The sequence below is a fragment of the Gouania willdenowi genome, chromosome 20, assembly GCF_900634775.1.
Source record: "Gouania willdenowi chromosome 20, fGouWil2.1, whole genome shotgun sequence".
In the NCBI taxonomy this organism is placed as follows: Eukaryota; Metazoa; Chordata; class Actinopteri; order Blenniiformes; family Gobiesocidae; genus Gouania; species Gouania willdenowi.
In genome coordinates, this window is record NC_041063.1 from 9883574 (window position 1) to 9901594 (window position 18021).

Here is an 18021-nt window from a genome sequence, read left to right on the forward strand (position 1 = left end):
TGGTCTAACATTCTATTCTTTCCTTTTAGGTTTTATGGCAGCCATAACATGATCCCATGTGTTAGAAGGAGGATTTTCATATTAGATATGAGCCCTGTATTTATTTATTTATTTTTGAAAAATATGTTTAATTATTTATTTTTTACAGAACTGAGAACAAACATCAAACACAAAAGACAACGACGAGCTCATATTTTTCCATGACCTGATTAAAAGACACGAAGACACCATCGTCAAAGAGATTCTCTTAAGGCCCAAACATACTCGAGCCAGGCGGAACACACTTCTCAGAACTTTCATACTCGAGTGTACCTGAGACAAATCACTTTTTCATCTGTCACTTTGGTTATGTTTGCTATTTCCTGAATAGGTGAGCTAGCAGCGGTGGTCAGGTTTGTTCATCTTCTTGGTGATTTCTTATCCTCCTTCAGAAGCATCTGGTCAAAGTGTCTCAGAAAAGTAAACATCTATGCTCCTATTAGACAACCCAACTGGTAAATCATCAGCACTACAAGATTTGGTGGAGTGTCAACCTATCTCTATGCCCCCCATCTTCCTTCTCCTAGCCGTGCACTCTCTTTTGACTGGTTTTTCCAAAAATATAACAATAAAAAACATGGAAGCCCCAGCTAGACTTTGTCCATTCTGGATCTACGCTAAGGGGTGATAACTAAAATGTAAACAAGCTGTGTTTGTGTGTGAATGCAAATGTTGAAGAAAAAACAAAACAAAAAAAAAAAAATACGCACAGCAAAATGTTGTAATAAAAGAATTTATATTTAATTAAATATGCATTTTCATGAAATTCTTATTTTTGTCTTTTTTTGTGACCTTTTGAAACAAATGACAACACAATGAACAAGCACATGCAGCACTGAACAAACAATATTTGGTACGGAAAGATGACATGATGACTATGACAAAATAGTGTTATTAAGACTCAGTTCCATGAGCTGAACATCTTAATGAGGCCTCAGTCTCTTAGCGTACATGCAATCTGACCCTAGGAGGCGTCGGGCATATGGCCCGACACATATCTTAAAAAGACACTCTTTTTTTCTCGTTACTAGGGTGTATCAAACTGTTTCTATCTGTTTTACAATGGGTGTCCACATGGGCTGGATGCGGCGTGAGTCCGGTGTAGATTCTACGTTCCTAATTAAAAAATCTGTTTGATACTTTTGGACTGGATTCAAAGTTTGACATTAACTGTACACAAAGTTCTTCATATGATCACCTGCGATCACATATGAATTAAAAGACAAAATTATGACACAGAGCTGCCTCGCACAACAATACCATTAGAAACAAGGACACTGTGGTGCTTTACAGGCAATGGGACAGAGAGGGACGGACACACACAACGCAGTACAATGTGGCGTTAACACTATGTCATCATGCAAAATTATCATGCAATAAAACATTTATTTTGTTAAAAAATCATGACGCATAAGTGACACATCAATATAAAGAAAATCACTGCATTTTCATTATTGCTTAATATAAGACACAATATGAAGGTAAAAATAGACTCTTGCTGATTGTCCTGACAAAATGGCTTCATATGTACACAAAAGAACAATCCCTTTTATTGCTTTATAATACTGGCCAAACTGTAAAGGGGCATTGAGCCAAACCCTGACAGTCAATGCTCACTGCTAGCAAACACCCAGGCAGTACTTTGGTAAAAGTGATGCTCATAACTTGCCTGCCTGGCGCCTGTTCCCAGGAGTGTTCAGTAATCAAATGTCCATTCTAGATTGTAGGGTTAGTTGTAGAATGAGATCATCGCGAGGTAAATGTAACTAGCGGTTATAAGTAACATGTGATAAACATGGTTATAAATAATAAACAATAAATAAAATTATAACAAATCCTGTACAGGGGGGGATGGGGTTGCTGGACGTTACCATAAGGCTTGATACACCATTGGACGGGATTATAATCTGAGTGAGACATGTGGGTCTGAGGCAAAACACTAAGAGTTGAACCCAAGATTTTTTAATTGTTGGTGATGATTTGCAGTCAACATGTGTATGTGCCTTTGTGCAATGTGAACACCGTCTGTTTTGCGATAAAGGGTATATGTTTGGTTTAGGAGTGTGAGCTGGGTTTACAGGTTAGTTTCAACTTCCTGTTACGATCTATAGCTGAACGAAGATTTACTAAGAATTATTGTCTTTGTTTTAGAGCAGCTGTTTGATTAAATGTTTCATTATTTACTCTCTTCACGCATTATTCTGACAATGACTTGTTTAAGTATACAGGATTATAGAAATAGCTTAGAGCTCATCAACACCATTTCAGTAAAGTGCAACCCAGTCTGTTCCACTGCACAGCTGTGTAAATGAGCTTGAGCCATGCTTTGACTTGGAAACACACACACACACACACACACACATATCTATCTATATATATATACTGTATATGACGTTAGGGAGAGGATTGGTTTCCTCACACGCATCACTTTAACACTGTTAAGGTTATAAATTAAAAAAAGAGAGACCAGCGAGCCTATGGGGGCCTATGTAAATCCCAATGTAGGGCCAGCAGCACGCATCAGCAGCTATGTTTCTATTTCGGGCTTCTACAAAACTCAATAGAATACAGAGTTTTTATTCTCGAGGTGGAAAGAACTCATTTGACTCAGGTGCAGAACGCTTTACTGCAAGTGACTCAAAGACCTGCCCACTACCAGAAGCTTAAGCGAAACAGAAAACATACTGTAGGTCAGAGTTTGAACTGATGAAGGAAAAAAAAAAAAAGCATGCTAGAAGCTACTAAGAATAGGTATCTGCTGTCCCCAGGTGTGCGCCATTACAAGTTCACGCGTTGGGTCTGTCATTTCAACTGGTGATCAGAATAACTTGTGTTGCTCCACTCTTATGTTGTTACTTGGAATGTTTGACGGTTCAGTCAGAATTTAGTAGAAAGACACAGATCACAGCTGCACATTCAGTTGAGGACGTCAAAATACAAAAGTTCTAAACAGAACAGACGCAGTTGAACGACGGTACTTGTGGATTTTGGCCAGTCATTTTGTTGACCTCGTGCATCAGATCTTCCCATTTATTTAGTACGTTTTTACCGACTCAGGCAGGATAAAGTTCTGTACAGCCGTCTTTCGGGAAGATCTATGTGATAAAATTGGTTTTGTTTCTAACATTATAGCTTTTAGAGAAGAACTGTTAGCTCTAAAAAATAAAATAAAAATAATATAAGTAATATTATCAAGCTCACAAGCAGGCACATTTCACTGAAGGAAATCCCAGTGATTAAGACATCACTGAATAATACTGATCAAACTAAAGCTTTAAATAACAATAGCTGTTCCACCATGATTGTCACTTAATAAAAATGATTGTCATCAGCACTGCCTCACTTTCTTGGATGAAAGATGTTCAATTGGCGAAAGGTGTTAGTATAACTTCGTGCCACTAGCAGTTGTGGGCAGCCAGAACCGACAAAGCCAGGATCAATAACAGTCCTGGGGACAGAGGTAGGGGTACAAAACTCCCAGAGGAGTGGATGAAGGATGTCTTGATCTCTGAGGTGAGAAAGGCTGAGAGCGGGACATGGGAGACCAGAGTTGGGCTTGCATTGTTGATGAGGGAATCAATCTTCTCAGCCTCCTTACTGCAGGCTTCAATCTGCAAAATACAAGATAAATGAATTCAGCGTCCTATCTGCTGCCAGAAACACTCTTTCTAATCTGCAAAAGTACGGCTAACTAGGAAGCTAAAAGCGATCCTGTTGACACATTCTAAGTGATTCAAGCCACTCCATCCAAGCAATAGTGGCTGGATTTTTCAGGGATAGCTTGACAGAGCAACTGCATGGTTTGTAATAGAAAATAGTGATGCACTAAAAATTCGGCCACCAAAACGACTCGGCTGAAACATAATGTTGGGATAACGCAGCCAGCACGCGCATGTCTGCATAGGAGCTAACATGTCTGCTGTCAGCACTAAAGCATCTTCTAAGCAGAGGTTGAGACAGAGCACGGGATGAAAACACTGAAAAGTACACTCAAGTTGGATTTACGTTTTTGCGTGACGTCGATGCCGTAGCAACGCGTAACCCTCTGCGTCAATGTTGATCCCTACGCTGTGGCATAAAGCGTGGCTCCCAAAACGCTAGGGGTGAGACCATACCCTCAGCTCACGAGATGAGACGAGACACAATGTTGGGTTCACGAGAACGAGGCGAGATGAGATTTTAAGAAAATTCCAATGAAAATATATGACTGGAACAACAACAACAACTTATTTTACGTTACGTTTAATGTTTTATTATAACTCTTTACATGCAAGTTGTAAGCACACGCTTTTAAATAACTACTTATTTCACAAATTGAAATTAAAACTAAAATGTATAACAGTTAAAATAATAATAATAGAAAAAATATTTATTTCTTTTTTTCAAGTACAAACAATATTATTTGCAAAACCAAATCAAAGTTCTACTCTGTCAGTACAGAGTGCAAATAGTGCAAACAGAGCCTGAGCAACTACACAGCCATGTTCTTTTAACTGGTAATAAACTCCTCCTCTTCTTTTTCTTCTCCTGCTTTAGGTTCTGACAGGCTAGACGTAGCAAAGGCACATTACTGCACACAAATGCAATGGGACTAATAATTGGCACAATAAATTATTTCAGTGTTTTGGTTTCTTCATTTTCATGTTGGTGCATCCCTAGAAAACATGCTGTCATAAGTAGAGGACACGTAACAGAAAGTCTTTTATTATTAATACAAACAGGCACAAACAGGATCCACAGACCGACTTGAGGTGATGGTGGATTCCCACCTCGACTCCAGAAACTAGTTCCAGACTGACCCAACTAATTTTCTCATAACTGGCACAACACTGGTCAGACTGCAGGCTGAGGAAAGCCATCATTGATGGCTCTATTTGCTGTGTCGCCACTATTTCCGTGATTGAAAGCACAGATTTATGCTACACTTTGCATTCAGCCCCTAATTGCTTAAATGAGCTTTTTGCTCCCTGGGCTGTTGTAGACATTAGATGTAGTTGCAGATAGAAGAGAGAATCCAAGGCAAACCATCCAGACTTTGTTCTAAAACTTTTTAAAGATCTGCCTTTTTACCAGAAAGAGGACTGGTAGCAAATTGAGGTACAACAATTCCACCCACGGCTCGTTGCATTCGGCTTGTAGTTTCTAAGCAAAGCCTCATCTCTCAGCACATGTTCACAGATTTAAATAAATGTTTAATGTCTTCATTAGGTTTACACGTAGAGTGATGGCATTGTTATTTTACTATGTAGAACACATGCTCAAGTTTGACAGGCAAGTGTAAACTGTTAGCATTGCACTCAACGGCTGCAGACACAAGCCCAATACACTGTTGATTACACCAGGGGTCACCAACATGGGGCCCGCGGGCACCAGGTAGCTCGCATAGACCAGGTGAGGTGGCCTCAGGGGCTCTAGTCACCAATGAGCTCCATCTAAAACCTGATTTACCTACTAATATTTAAACTCACAAAGACACATACTGTACATATGACAGATGAGATGTAGTTAGTACTTAGTAGAGTTAAATACCACTGCACGTGATAAAGTTTTAATGTTAAAATAACCATCTTTAAATGTTTATTTTCACTGAAACATTGTGACAAATGTTTTTAGGTGTTGCAGGTTGGGTGTATGGGTTGAGGCTAGGGGTGCATCTTCTGGCCAATCACCAATCATGGATTTTTTTAAAAGCCTGACCACCTTATTTTCTAACTGACAGCATACCCCTTGAATGTTCCAAACTTATTTTATTGTAAAACACTGCACAATACCTGTGAAACAATACAAACGCGTTGTTTTAACTGCACACGAGGTAGTTATCGCAAATATAAAGGACAGGTTTAGAATATTGCTGTCCAATGTACTAAATTAAAAACTAAATAAATGTGTCCAACAGGTTACACTGCAGACCGGTTTGGAGCTCTTTGACTAAAATATAGTGCAAAGCATTATTTTGGTTTTATAAATAAAGAACATCACAGGCTTTGGGGTAGGTGATCAAAATATTCATCTAAAAATAACTTGCAACACTTAACAGGATAAAATCTCCTAAAAGTCACACATTCAACAGAAACAATGAAGTGCAGCATGTGAAACATTTTCATAAGTCAACAGAATGAACATGAACAGGTTAGTTGTTCTCACACTTATTACAGTCACTTATACATTAGTGGAAACTTTTTATTAATATCCAAAGTCGTGAAGCGCTCTCAGCAGACCCCTGGCTCTTTGCTCCGCTAGCTTTAGCTTTAGCATTAGCTTGATTGCTAGCTTAAAATGCTGCATACTCAGTTAAACGGTGAATTGAGGTAGCATTTTGTTTGCAGCTCCACCAGGACGTATTTCCACATTACAGGAATTACAAATTGCGATCCTTTGCTCCTTTTTTGTGTTAAACTGCCGAACTGCCGACACGCTAAGCTAACCGTGCTGCAGCTGCTTTTGTAGTTCCTGTGTAGCAGAGGCATGCGCTCGCACGCACATGCACACATGACCCGGTGGGTGCGCCTGTCAGCCATCTCACAACAGAAGGGGACAGTAGCTGACTTTAAGATGGACTTTTAGACCTTTGCGGAGGTAAAGATCGGCTTAAAAAATCGGTTTCATATGCAAGGATCGGCTGATCACCCACCAATCAATTGGTGCATCCTTAGTTGTGGTATGTTGTATATAATATGATATATGATATATTTTTAAAAATGCAAGGTGGATTTTCGTAAAATATGACATATTTGTCGAATTTAACAATGAGGTTATGTTACACGATTAGTTAAAAATGTTTTTTTTAGTAGCTAGGAAAATAGGAAGATGATCATTTTATATGAAATGTAAGGAAAATGAAACAATTGCATAAATTAGGAGAAACATTTCCGACCATTTTAAGTTACTGCAACCCTCTATTATTATATTATCATGTAATTAAAGTGAAGCCTTGAACATTTGGCATTTAAGATGTGCTTTTCAAACTGGCAGCCCTTTAGACTATTCAGTACCTCTGAAATAGCTCACTGTTTCAATTCAAATTTATTTATATAGCACAAAATACAACAAAGTCATCTCAAAGCGCTTTCAGAGAGGTTGGTGACCCCTGGATCAAACAGTGCACAATTACAAAGAAACATTTAAATAAGACACCTACTTAATTTTCAGTGATTTAACACGGAAAAACATCTTTTTATACTTTAAAAAGCTAATTTTGACACACTAATATATGTATATATATGTGCATGTGTGTTTTACCTGCAGTGGTGTAGGCTGCTGGTCCACCGGAGCGATTAGAACCACAAGCTGATGGTCAATACTCAGATAGCCGAAGACGTCGCACTGTGGCACTGAGACATGCAGCCTTAGGATCTGAAGGACGTTGTGGACGGTCACTGGCTGGTTCTTGTTCAGCTGCATACAGAGGACAGAGATAGACATGGAATGTCTTTAGGCTTTACACCATCACTGATCAGTGAGTTTAAAAAAAAACAATCACAGATCATATCACATGAGGAAGGATGAGTCAGAGCCGGTAGATGCAGACTGGGCGGAGCGCTCTGCTCCGACCATCAGACGCGAGTGAAATACTATAGAGCCGTGTCATGTAGAGTAAACGTGAGCATCGGAAGCATCTACAAAAAGTTGAATCACAACAATGACGTCATTGCACTTCACTCTGCTCTGAAACGCTGGGGGCATGTCAGTTAGAGGCGCTGGAACCACGCCACTCGTGGGAAGGGCGCCGCCTCCGTATATTGTGTCTGTGGGAGAGAGCATGTGAAAGCGGCTCCAGCGTTGATAGTGCTTCCAAAAGTGTTCGGATCCGGCGAAACGAGGTATCAGCGGAAAGGTCTGCTCCACTTGAGTTCGCATATGTGCATCCCTCCCCGGTAGAGGTAAAAAATTAAATCGTGGTGTATAAAAGTTCTCATTTCATGGAAAATGTGGTACCAGCGGACGCGTTTCATTCCTCAGTCCGAAAATGTGGTTTATCTTCGGCGAGGGGCCGAATTACGCTCGCTGGAGGCCGCGGAAATTTTATGTGCTTCAGCAGCAGGGTCGGGTTTATGCTAATGAGGGCTCAGTTACGTAGCGTGGCTATGATTTCTGACCTACCCATTAAATCCAGAACACATTCTAAATGGTTGAATGGCTTTATACATGTTTTAGGGGTACATTTATAACCCGATTAATGTGTTTAGAAGAAAATGTCAGAATTTGATTTACCAGGTCTTGAAGCACATGTTTAATTTACGACAGAAGTATGTTATTTCTTTTGTACCTTAGAGAACGTGTTCATTTGCTCTTTATTCCAGAGGATCTGCAGCATGCTTGCACATATAGGACAGCAGGCACCTGAGAAAAGAGAGGATATCATCATAAACTGCTGATGAACTGTTGCTATTTTTCAATTGATGCAAAATGTAACATGAATGACTTAGGCACATTTTGACTTACCTGGCGGGGTAACAGGTTGACAGCCTGGGGTAGACAAAGCTGGACAGACCACTGCACTGCATGCTGAGCCTGAGGCTACTTCACTAACAGTCCCCACAGCATGGCAGGGGCCCTCATAGTCCACAGCCATGCGGTCAGAGAAGGCCTCACATGCTGTGTTGTAGGTCTCCCCATTATGACCACACACCTGTTGTGGCTTCCTACAGGTATCCTGAAAAATGACACAGAGTGTTTCAATGCCACTTTGCTATTATAATGTTTTACACTATAGACTTATTATTTTATCAGTACATTTTGATTTATTACTACAAGTGTCTTATTATTGCACATTTTGTTTTGGTTTTGCTCTTCACATGTTTGAGTATCAAAACTGGAGCGCAAATCTAGCACTATTTATAATATGAAGAAGGTGTTAGATAAAGGGAGATGTCACTTTAGCACCATTACATGACACACCTGACACTGGCCCATGTAGGCCATAACCTTCCCAGCCTGCTGCAGATGGCACAGGCTCAAGTAGACCTGGCTGTCGGTATCACAGGCTGGTTCTACTTTGTTCTTATCGCAGGACCCTGGTCGGCCGGTGCACTCATACTGCAGGCAGTCCGATAAGTCGCTCAGACACACTTGATACTTTGGGATGCACCTGATAACACAAACAGACATCTGAACCAACAGAAGGAATCACATTTCTACTGAATTAGTCTTTCTACATTGGCTAACTTCAATACAAGTGAGATGCTAAGTAGATCCACTTCCAACATCATGCAGGATCCAGGTAAAAGATTGATTCCCTGCAACTGTTTGCTGAACATACCTCTGATTTCTCTGGCAGGGTTTGCTGGCACAAGGGTTTCCGAGTCTGCACTGGCCAAAGCCAAACTGATGGTCTTTAAAGCCCATGCAACGAGCTACACAGGCGCTGGGATAGGTCCGGCCATTAGTAGCACACACAGGTACAAAACGCTCTGGACAGCTGCAGGGAAGACCTAAAGACAAGCCAGGATGTTTATACTCAAGGGGGACAGCAAAGTGTTTTAAATCATATATTTGTCTCATAAACGATGAACATATTTGCCAAGGGCATCATGTATAAAGACTTGCATGGAAAATGGCTTTTTGAAACATGTGTACACCTAAATTCATCAAAAATTCAGGTTTATGAATGTGTGCGTATGAATGAATCCATGCATCTTTACTTTGAACAAGAATTTTCAAGGATTTACTCACTGATTACATTTCTGTCTGCTGAATGTGCTGCTCATTCACTACAGTTAATGGAAAACCATCATATTTTTTGGCATGGCAGGTTTTTAGAGCAGGTGGGCTGCGTTTCAATAAGGCTGGAGTAAAACATTTTACATCCAACCTTTTTTTTTACTATATCTGCCGCACTTCTATCAGTACAGATGAGGACAAAAGACGACATGTACCATCAGAGAACAAAACAACGAGGAAAGAAGATTAATTTATCAGGACCCAAAGAGGAACTTTATCAACAAGGAGAGCTCAAAACCAACCCCAACCTCTCAGGCAGACCCTTGTCCTCCACCCAAAAAATTACCTACATCCACCTTATCCAGCCTCTCTCATACCCCTGCCTTCATGGATTTAAATGTCCAGATGAACAAAGTTATTCTTGCTGGCAAAAGATTGGCTTGCCACACTTATCCCCACCATGCTCCCATCTTCTCTCAGCACCACCCGTTCATCCTCAATGATACAAGACTCAAGGTCCCTCTTCCCCCCAGTCTGATAAGAGCACAGTCGTAACAGCCAACTGTGTACAACTTACACCAAGCTTCATCGATGTGAGGTGGGTCTGGACTGCAAGAGCTCTGTTTGTAGGAACAAACAGACAAAACCATGGCCTTACAGAGTTAATACAGATCTTTAATTCCAATCGTGACAGTTAACATAGGTAACAAAGGCTGAAAGATTTTGGAAAATAATCTGGTTACAATTTTTCCCCTTAATATTTCAATTTATTATGCGATTACTTATTTAATGTAATTATGCAAGCTATAAATCAATTTGTATTATATTAAACAGTATCAGATGAATACAAAAATGATTTCTTATAGGTTAAGCTTATGTTTAGATAAAAGCAAATGAAATATGAACAAATATGAATGACTGTTTATTTATCTGCCTGTGGCCGTGAAAGCTCACAGCACAACAAAGAAGGATGAATGTCACAACGCAACACAAAAAGAAAGTGCACACTAACACAAACCCCACAACACGACACGAAAATCAAAGAGTGACAATAACGGAGGCACATAAAAAAAAGAGCGTTTGTGTTGTATTGTGTGCTTTCGTTTTGTGTTGCGTTGTGGCGTTTGTCATTCTGTGTTGTGTTGTGAGCTCTCAGGGCGTTTTTTATTGAGTTGTGGGGTTCTTCATTTTGTGTTGTGTTGTAAGCTTTAATGGCCAAACTCATCAGTCAGATGGATGAAATCATGTCTTTATTTATTACTCAGATTCTGATAGGGAAGTAGCACCGTAATTGAAAGTAAAGAAAGTAGCAAAAAAGATCGACCGAGCAATCTGCTCAGGCTTATCGTTTTGAGCCTGTTCACCCCTAAGTTTCTATCAAGCCCGAGGCCATTGGCCGCCTTTGTGGTTAGAAAAATCAATTTTAATAACATTGCAATATTGTTGCAAATGCAACTAATCATTAAGCCCTAGGACACACTGTTAAATTAAAGAGAAACAAAATGCTTAATGGCAATAATAATTTGGTTGATATAGCTTGTCAACCAAAGAGTTTATTAGTGTCTCAAGTAAACTCTTTAAAGTTAGCTCTTCTTAAAAAATCCTTTTTTACTTCCTAATGTAACATAGTTAAATGATGGTATCAGTAACATTATTCTCAACAAAAGTGCAGGAAAAGTCTCAGTGCAAAGAAATAACGAGTGGTTGGGTGACTTTATCTCCTCTGACTAGCTCTCTTTCTCCCTGAAGGGTGATTCAAAAGTTCTGTTTACAGAACCCTTGCTGAACTACTGTGAGTCGTCTGCACTGCATACAACCTTTTAATAATGACAAGGCACTTTAATATTCATGTAGACAATAACATAGACAGTGCTGCCAAAGAATTATATGATTTACTGGACACTTTTGGCCTTATACAACACGTGACAGGCCCAACACACACTCAAGGTCACACTTTGGGTGTTGATATCTCTGCTGTTGATGTTAGAGACGTAGTTCTCTTATCATTTCTGTCTCTTTTGATGTAGAGACTACATCTGTTAGATCTACCTCTGTGTGTCTTAAGAAAAAGTACATAAATAACCACACCTGCACAGTTTATGTTTATCAGTCTATCAATCAGGGAAGTCTGTTCGTCGGTTGCGATGAAAAACCGGTTGACTAAGTAGTTCTCCAGCGTAAAAACTGTCGGCACTACAGGCACAAGAGCAGTGAATAGGTAGTGTGTGTTGGGCTGTCAATTGTGGTACCTATGCATCATATTATTTGAGCAGTAATAAATCTTGTATGAAAAGGAATATTGTAGAACACTGTACCATTGTATTGTTTTCAGACAATGAGACGTGAAGAAATAAATCAGCTCCTCCACTGAGTGTCGCCAAAAGCATCAAGAGCTGTAGAAATATTTTTGAAGCACTGCACATTTCTAGGCACATTTTTATTTTAAAATATGTCGGGATTTGGCTGTGAAAAACAGCATTTGCACATTTTTTTTGTGTGTACACGTTAGGCCGTAAACTACGTCTTCCATTCATTCAGTCAAGTCAAAAATTAGATGGTAAAGTCAATTCTTCAATCTCAGAAGCCATGTCCATCATGACAAACACACTTTAGGCCAGGTTAAAAATTAAAAAAAAAAAAATTCACTTAGCCATTTGGGATAGAAATTATGTGCAAACAGCTTTGGGTAAATGGGGCTTGTTATCCTTGGTTGGCAACCCATCTAGGGAAGGAAAACCCTGACATCAAACCTCCACTGCCTTGTGGCTATACATTGTTGGAAAGGCTGCGGGAGTAAATCCTGAGGCCAAATCAAGAGCTGGAGTCCTTAAGACAGATTACTGTGTCACTACAAACCCTGTTCTGGCAACTTCTGCAGTCTCCCCGACATCCAAACTGTTTTGGCTTTGCCTCTCCTTTGCATGGACACAACACAGGAAGCAATAGTTACAAGTTTTAAGCCAGACTCAACTGGTGTGGAAGATGGCACTAGGGGTTGCGTTCGATAGTGGGAGAGGCCATAGTGCCTTATAGAACAGCTACTGCCCACCTAAGCTGGGCAGCCCCAAGTCAATGAAGGTGTAACAACTACAAAAGTATCTCTTTACTGAGTATGGTTGGAAAAATCTTTGCTCAAGCTCTTCAAACAGGCTACAGAAATGGGTGGACCGTGTTTACCCAGAGTCACAATGCTGCTTTAGGTCAGAATGACATGGTTTTCTCCCTTCGCCAACTGCAGGTGAAATGTAGTGTAGTGTACAGGTCCATTGATCTAACTAAGGCATTTGACCTTGTCAGCCATAGCGGCTTGTTCCATGTACTTGTAAAGATTGGATGTACATCCAAATTCCTAAGTGTGATACAAACATGAAAGATGTGGTGCATTTTGACGCCCCCATCTCAGCATCCTTTGTTATCCATGGTGGAATCAAACAGGGCTGTGTACTTGCCCCAACACTCTTTGGCATCTTCTTTGCGGCAAAGCTGAAACGTGCCTTTGGCTCATCCACAGAGGGCGTCTACTTACACAGCTGCTCAGATGGCAGGTTTTCTAATCTAACTCGGCTAACAGCAAAAACCAAAGTTAGGGCTGAAACCATCAGGGCATGGTCTTTGCAGACAATGCCGCACTAGGTAGTTACACCGAACAGCAGCTACAAAGCCCAATGGTCAAATTCTCAGGTGCCACACAAGACCATTAGCATTAAGAAGACAAACGTGATGGGACAAGGTACCGAACATCCCCCTGAGGTACATCAATGGTACAAAGCTTGATGTGGTACATGAGTTCACCTATTATCTCTGATGAACTCTCTCTGGACATAGAAATTAGCCAGCAAATTGGTCGAACTCATAACACCTTTGCCAGACTGAGCAAACGCGTCTGGGCAAACACAAAGCTCTACATCAACACTAACATTTCCGTCTTCAGAGCATGCATCCTCAGCACATTACCCTCCTATACGATACTATGAGTTGGACAACGCACTCAAAGCACGAAAGAAGGGTCCATGCATTCCGTATGCGTAACCTCAGATACATCCTCAACATCAAATGGGCCAATCGTGTAACAACGAAGTGCTTGACCAATCTAGCCTGCAGAACATTCACACCCTTCTCCAGCAGCTCTGGCTCAGACATGCCCATTGCATTCCAGATGGAAGGATCTGAAAAAATTCTGCTATACGGGGAAATAGCCTCAGGAAAAAGGGGCATAGGAAGACCTTCTTCAGTATGTGTAAACGAGACCCGAAGGCAAGGCAAGGCAAGGCAAATTTATTTGTATAGCGCATTTCATTCACAAGGCAACTCAATGTGCTTTACATGATAAAACATTCAACTGTTTAAAATCAATAAGAACATTTAAAATCATCAGTAAAATCAATTCAAATCATCAACAAACACATTACATCAACAACATGACCAAAAATCTCTCTCTCAATCATACGCAGTAGAGAAAAAAAGTGCCTTTAACTTTGATTTAAAAATGTTCACATGTGATGCTGACTTCAGCTCTGCTGGCAGTTTGTTCCACTTCTTTGCAGCTTAGCAACTAAAAGCAGCATCACCGTGTTTACTGTGAGCTCTGGTCTCCACTATCTGACCTGTGTCCATAGATCTGAGAGACCTGCTGGGTTCATACCTGACTAACATCTCACTGATGTATTCTGGACCAAAACCATTCACAGATTTATACACCAGCAGCAGAACTTTAAAGTCTATTCTGAGGCTGACTGGGAGCCAGTGTAAAGACTTTAAAACTGGAGTAATGTGTTCTGACCTCTTTGTTCTGTAAATTAACAAACATAGATCCTGTAATGTGGGAAGGGATAGCTAGAGATAGAGACCATGGCGACAAGCACTAAACAGAAGGCCAAGCAGATGTACACCGCAGTGGAAAAAGCGCTTGTCGGGAAAATACCAAACAGCCAGACTCCCAGGATACCAACGATACCAGTTCCATCTGTGGTAGAACCTGTAGCTCCCACATTGTTTGTACTGTCACAGCAGGAAATATACCCATATCACAGTGAACCAAGGCACAGTTCCATGATCTTTCAAGATTGAAGGATGATGATGATGATAAACAGCCAAAAGGAAACACTTATTTAAACGCTGCTGGTAATAATACAACGTGATAACCTTAAATAGTTGGGATAAGAAGGTGAATAAATACATTAATGTGAGGCTGTTTAGTGGTTATTTTTACATGACAACCAAATGACCAAACACTAATAAAGACAATTTCAATTTAATAATATTGGATTATGCATTCAAGTCCACGTTTCCTATTATATGTTTAAAATATACATCTGATTAAATTCAGATCATATGGTTGAGTTCATATATACTGTACATATGATTTAAGATCACAAGTAAAAAAACATTTACATCACAATAAGTATGTGAAATGGGACACCAATGATGATAGGGATGTGGAGATGAAAAAACTCCAATGACTAATTCAGATACTCCAATGAACCTGGTACATTTTGGTTCTTCCCGTAGTAAGCGTAAACCGTTTGCCTAATTGGGAATATTTTCCCAGTCGGCCCTGCCGTGTCACAGTGTATGAAAAAAGCCAAAAGCCTTACCAGTAAAGCGTTGATGGCCGAAGTCTGAGCTGACCTGGCTAAAACATTCTTTGGTGGAGCAGATTGTGTCACCAGCGAAACAGAAACAGATACGGCAGTCCATTGTGAAAGATGTTCCATGCTCTGTTAAAACACAAACAGGTCATAATGCAAAAAACGGTCATGATAAAAACATTTTCGACTAGAACATGGAGACTTGGAGAATGAATACAGATTCTAATCTAATCACATCAAGCGTTGGTGTTCATGGCGAGCATGAGAATACCGTAAACATTTTTATTCCATAGCAATAATGAAAAAAGAGACACGCTAGCTTTGCAACAATTGATTGATTACAATTCTTGTGCATGTGATTATTCACACGTGTTATTTAGGGTGTAGCTGTTTTAGGGTACAGTATTTGTCTGATGTTCCATTCAAATCTGGCCTTACACATGTTCTGCTGGTGACTTGTGGTTTTTGGCCTCCTACGCACTTCTGAACCTGGAATAAGTGCAGCCCCTGAAACATTATATTGCACTAGAAGTTTAGGCTCGGTTACAATTTACGCAACACGGACTCATAACATTGCAAAAGAGACTCCCAGAAAGAATCTATTCAAACTGACACTGTCACGGGGGTGGCATGGGGGGAGTAACACAAGCATGCACAAGAATTGACCATGAGCATTACTAAAATGTTCACATTTACCACCTCTAGATGGGACAAAATGTTACATTTCATTATATTTCATCCATGCCGTCCAGCGGTGGGAGCAGTGGTGCGGAGGTGGAGCTGTTTGGCGAGGTGAGCGCGTCGGCTGGGGCAACTCGTTAAAATGAAACTCTGACAGTGCACTTCTGTCCACGCTGCTCAGACTGATGTCTAACTATTTATCTAAAGTAAAGCCGCAGTTTGATCCATTATTAGAGGAAATAACAAGTGAAACATTGATGACAGATGATGATGACGACTAATGATCCTTTCTGAACGCAGGAATGTAAGAAGTTAATAAAATCAGGCTTTCCACACAAACAAATCTTAATCTATTTGATTTAACAGAAAAATGTGACCGATTCCTCACACTGCAATAACCTTATTAAATGAACCTGTTAAATTATTTATCAATGAAGGCCTTTCAAATTAAAAGTATGCTTTCATTTCACAGATTCCAATGACATTTACAAGTGTTGGGAAAACTCCATGTTCAGTGATTTCTAGACAGCCCAAAAAAATGACATCATGGCCGAGTCCGCCTTTATTGACAGACTATGTGCTTTGGGTCAATTTACGAGCGGTGGGCGTGTCAGAAGCATGGACCGGAGAATACAAAAAAAACGCTTAAGTCCAGACCAGAGAATATGGTATGATTAAAGAAGTGAATGAAAGAATCCATACCAGGACTGGATACTACAATTCGTGACATATCAGTATCTTAGTTGCAGAGGTCATCTTGGATGGGGTTAGAGAGGTTAACTTGGGTGTAGTGTGGTTGGATGGGGATCAGGTGGTGCCAACAGCACGACACATTGTCAGTTGTGCATCCCAACATCAGTGGGTGTTTCAGCCTTTAGAACAAGACACCCTCAGCGAGGCTGGCCCACCACAGGCTGATCAGACCTGGGTGTTGGCTCCCTCCATGCAATCATTTGGCAGCCCACACTGTCTCCTTCCTTTTAGGCCACAGCCAGTGACTGCTTCTCTCAGTGACACTGGCAAAGTTCTTTGTTTGATGGTCTTGGGTAGAGCCTGCCCTTTGATGCCCATCTCCTGATAATGATTAATTAAATAAACACTAAGTCGCTAGCTATTTTAATCAGCTTGCACCACATTTACATACTATATAACAAATGTAATATTTGCAGTGTTTGGAATAACAGCATTTAAAATAACGGCGTCAGGTAACGGCATTTTCTTCTCAGTAACGGGGTAATCTAACTAGTTACTTTTTACGCCGTTACAACGCCCGTTAAAGTACTGAACGTTAAATGCGGTGCGTTACATGCATTGATTGAATAAACTGTTATCTGAAAGCACCCCTGGAGTCATACGCAGCTGTAGTGAGGAGGTGAGTTAAAAACAAGGTGAGCGATTGGCTACCATGTTTCATGGTAGCCAATCAGAGCCAGTGTTTTTACACATGTGCCAGCACACACACACACACACACAACCACTACAGATTTGATGAAGCAGCAGAGATGGCGAGCGTGGAGCAGTCCGATGAAAAGTTGTCATTTTTAACACTACTTTAAATTAATTGTGGTCAAAGGCAAGAACGTGCATGTGAAGTGTAGATTATATCCAGGAGTGAAGACTTTGTCAACATCCGTTGTCAGCAACTCAAATTTAATGAAGCACCTCACAACGACACAGTAACAGTGACGCAAATAGTTACTTTCCTTGGTAATGAGTTCATTTTATTATTGAGTATTTCAATTACTAACTCTGTAACTTTTTGGATCAAGTAGTGGGTAACTATTTTAATGTAACGTTCCCAACACTAAATATTTGTCATGTTTATTGCATATTGTATATTGTAAGGTTATTTCTTTCCGCATTGTTACAGTTTCACAGTAAACATCAGACACCCTGTCTGTTATAGAGTTATTTCAACTGTTTACCTGCTTAATAATAAGAATAATAATAATAATTAGTCTGTAACACTACTGAAGCAGAGAGCTATTGTTTAAGAAAACATTATGTAAACAAAAATGCAACTTTTTCCATTATTGACCTTGAGTAAGTGCTA

At 40.2% G+C, this 18021-nt stretch overlaps 1 protein-coding gene across 2 annotated transcripts in view; it reads right to left on the bottom strand.

Annotated features, from left to right (window-relative positions):
• Window positions 1–756: 756 nt before the first annotated feature.
• Window positions 757–18021, bottom strand: part of reck (reversion-inducing-cysteine-rich protein with kazal motifs) — a 56189-nt gene continuing 38924 nt past the window's right edge. For both annotated transcript variants that reach the window (XM_028434699.1, XM_028434698.1), the window contains 7 exons: window positions 15294–15416; window positions 9299–9470; window positions 8938–9127; window positions 8482–8692; window positions 8306–8379; window positions 7279–7434; window positions 757–3650 (listed from right to left, as the gene is read on the bottom strand). In XM_028434699.1, the coding sequence (XP_028290500.1) occupies window positions 3438–3650; window positions 7279–7434; window positions 8306–8379; window positions 8482–8692; window positions 8938–9127; window positions 9299–9470; window positions 15294–15416 (1139 nt within the window). In that variant the 3' untranslated portion in view covers window positions 757–3437. The remainder of the gene's footprint in view (window positions 3651–7278; window positions 7435–8305; window positions 8380–8481; window positions 8693–8937; window positions 9128–9298; window positions 9471–15293; window positions 15417–18021) is intronic.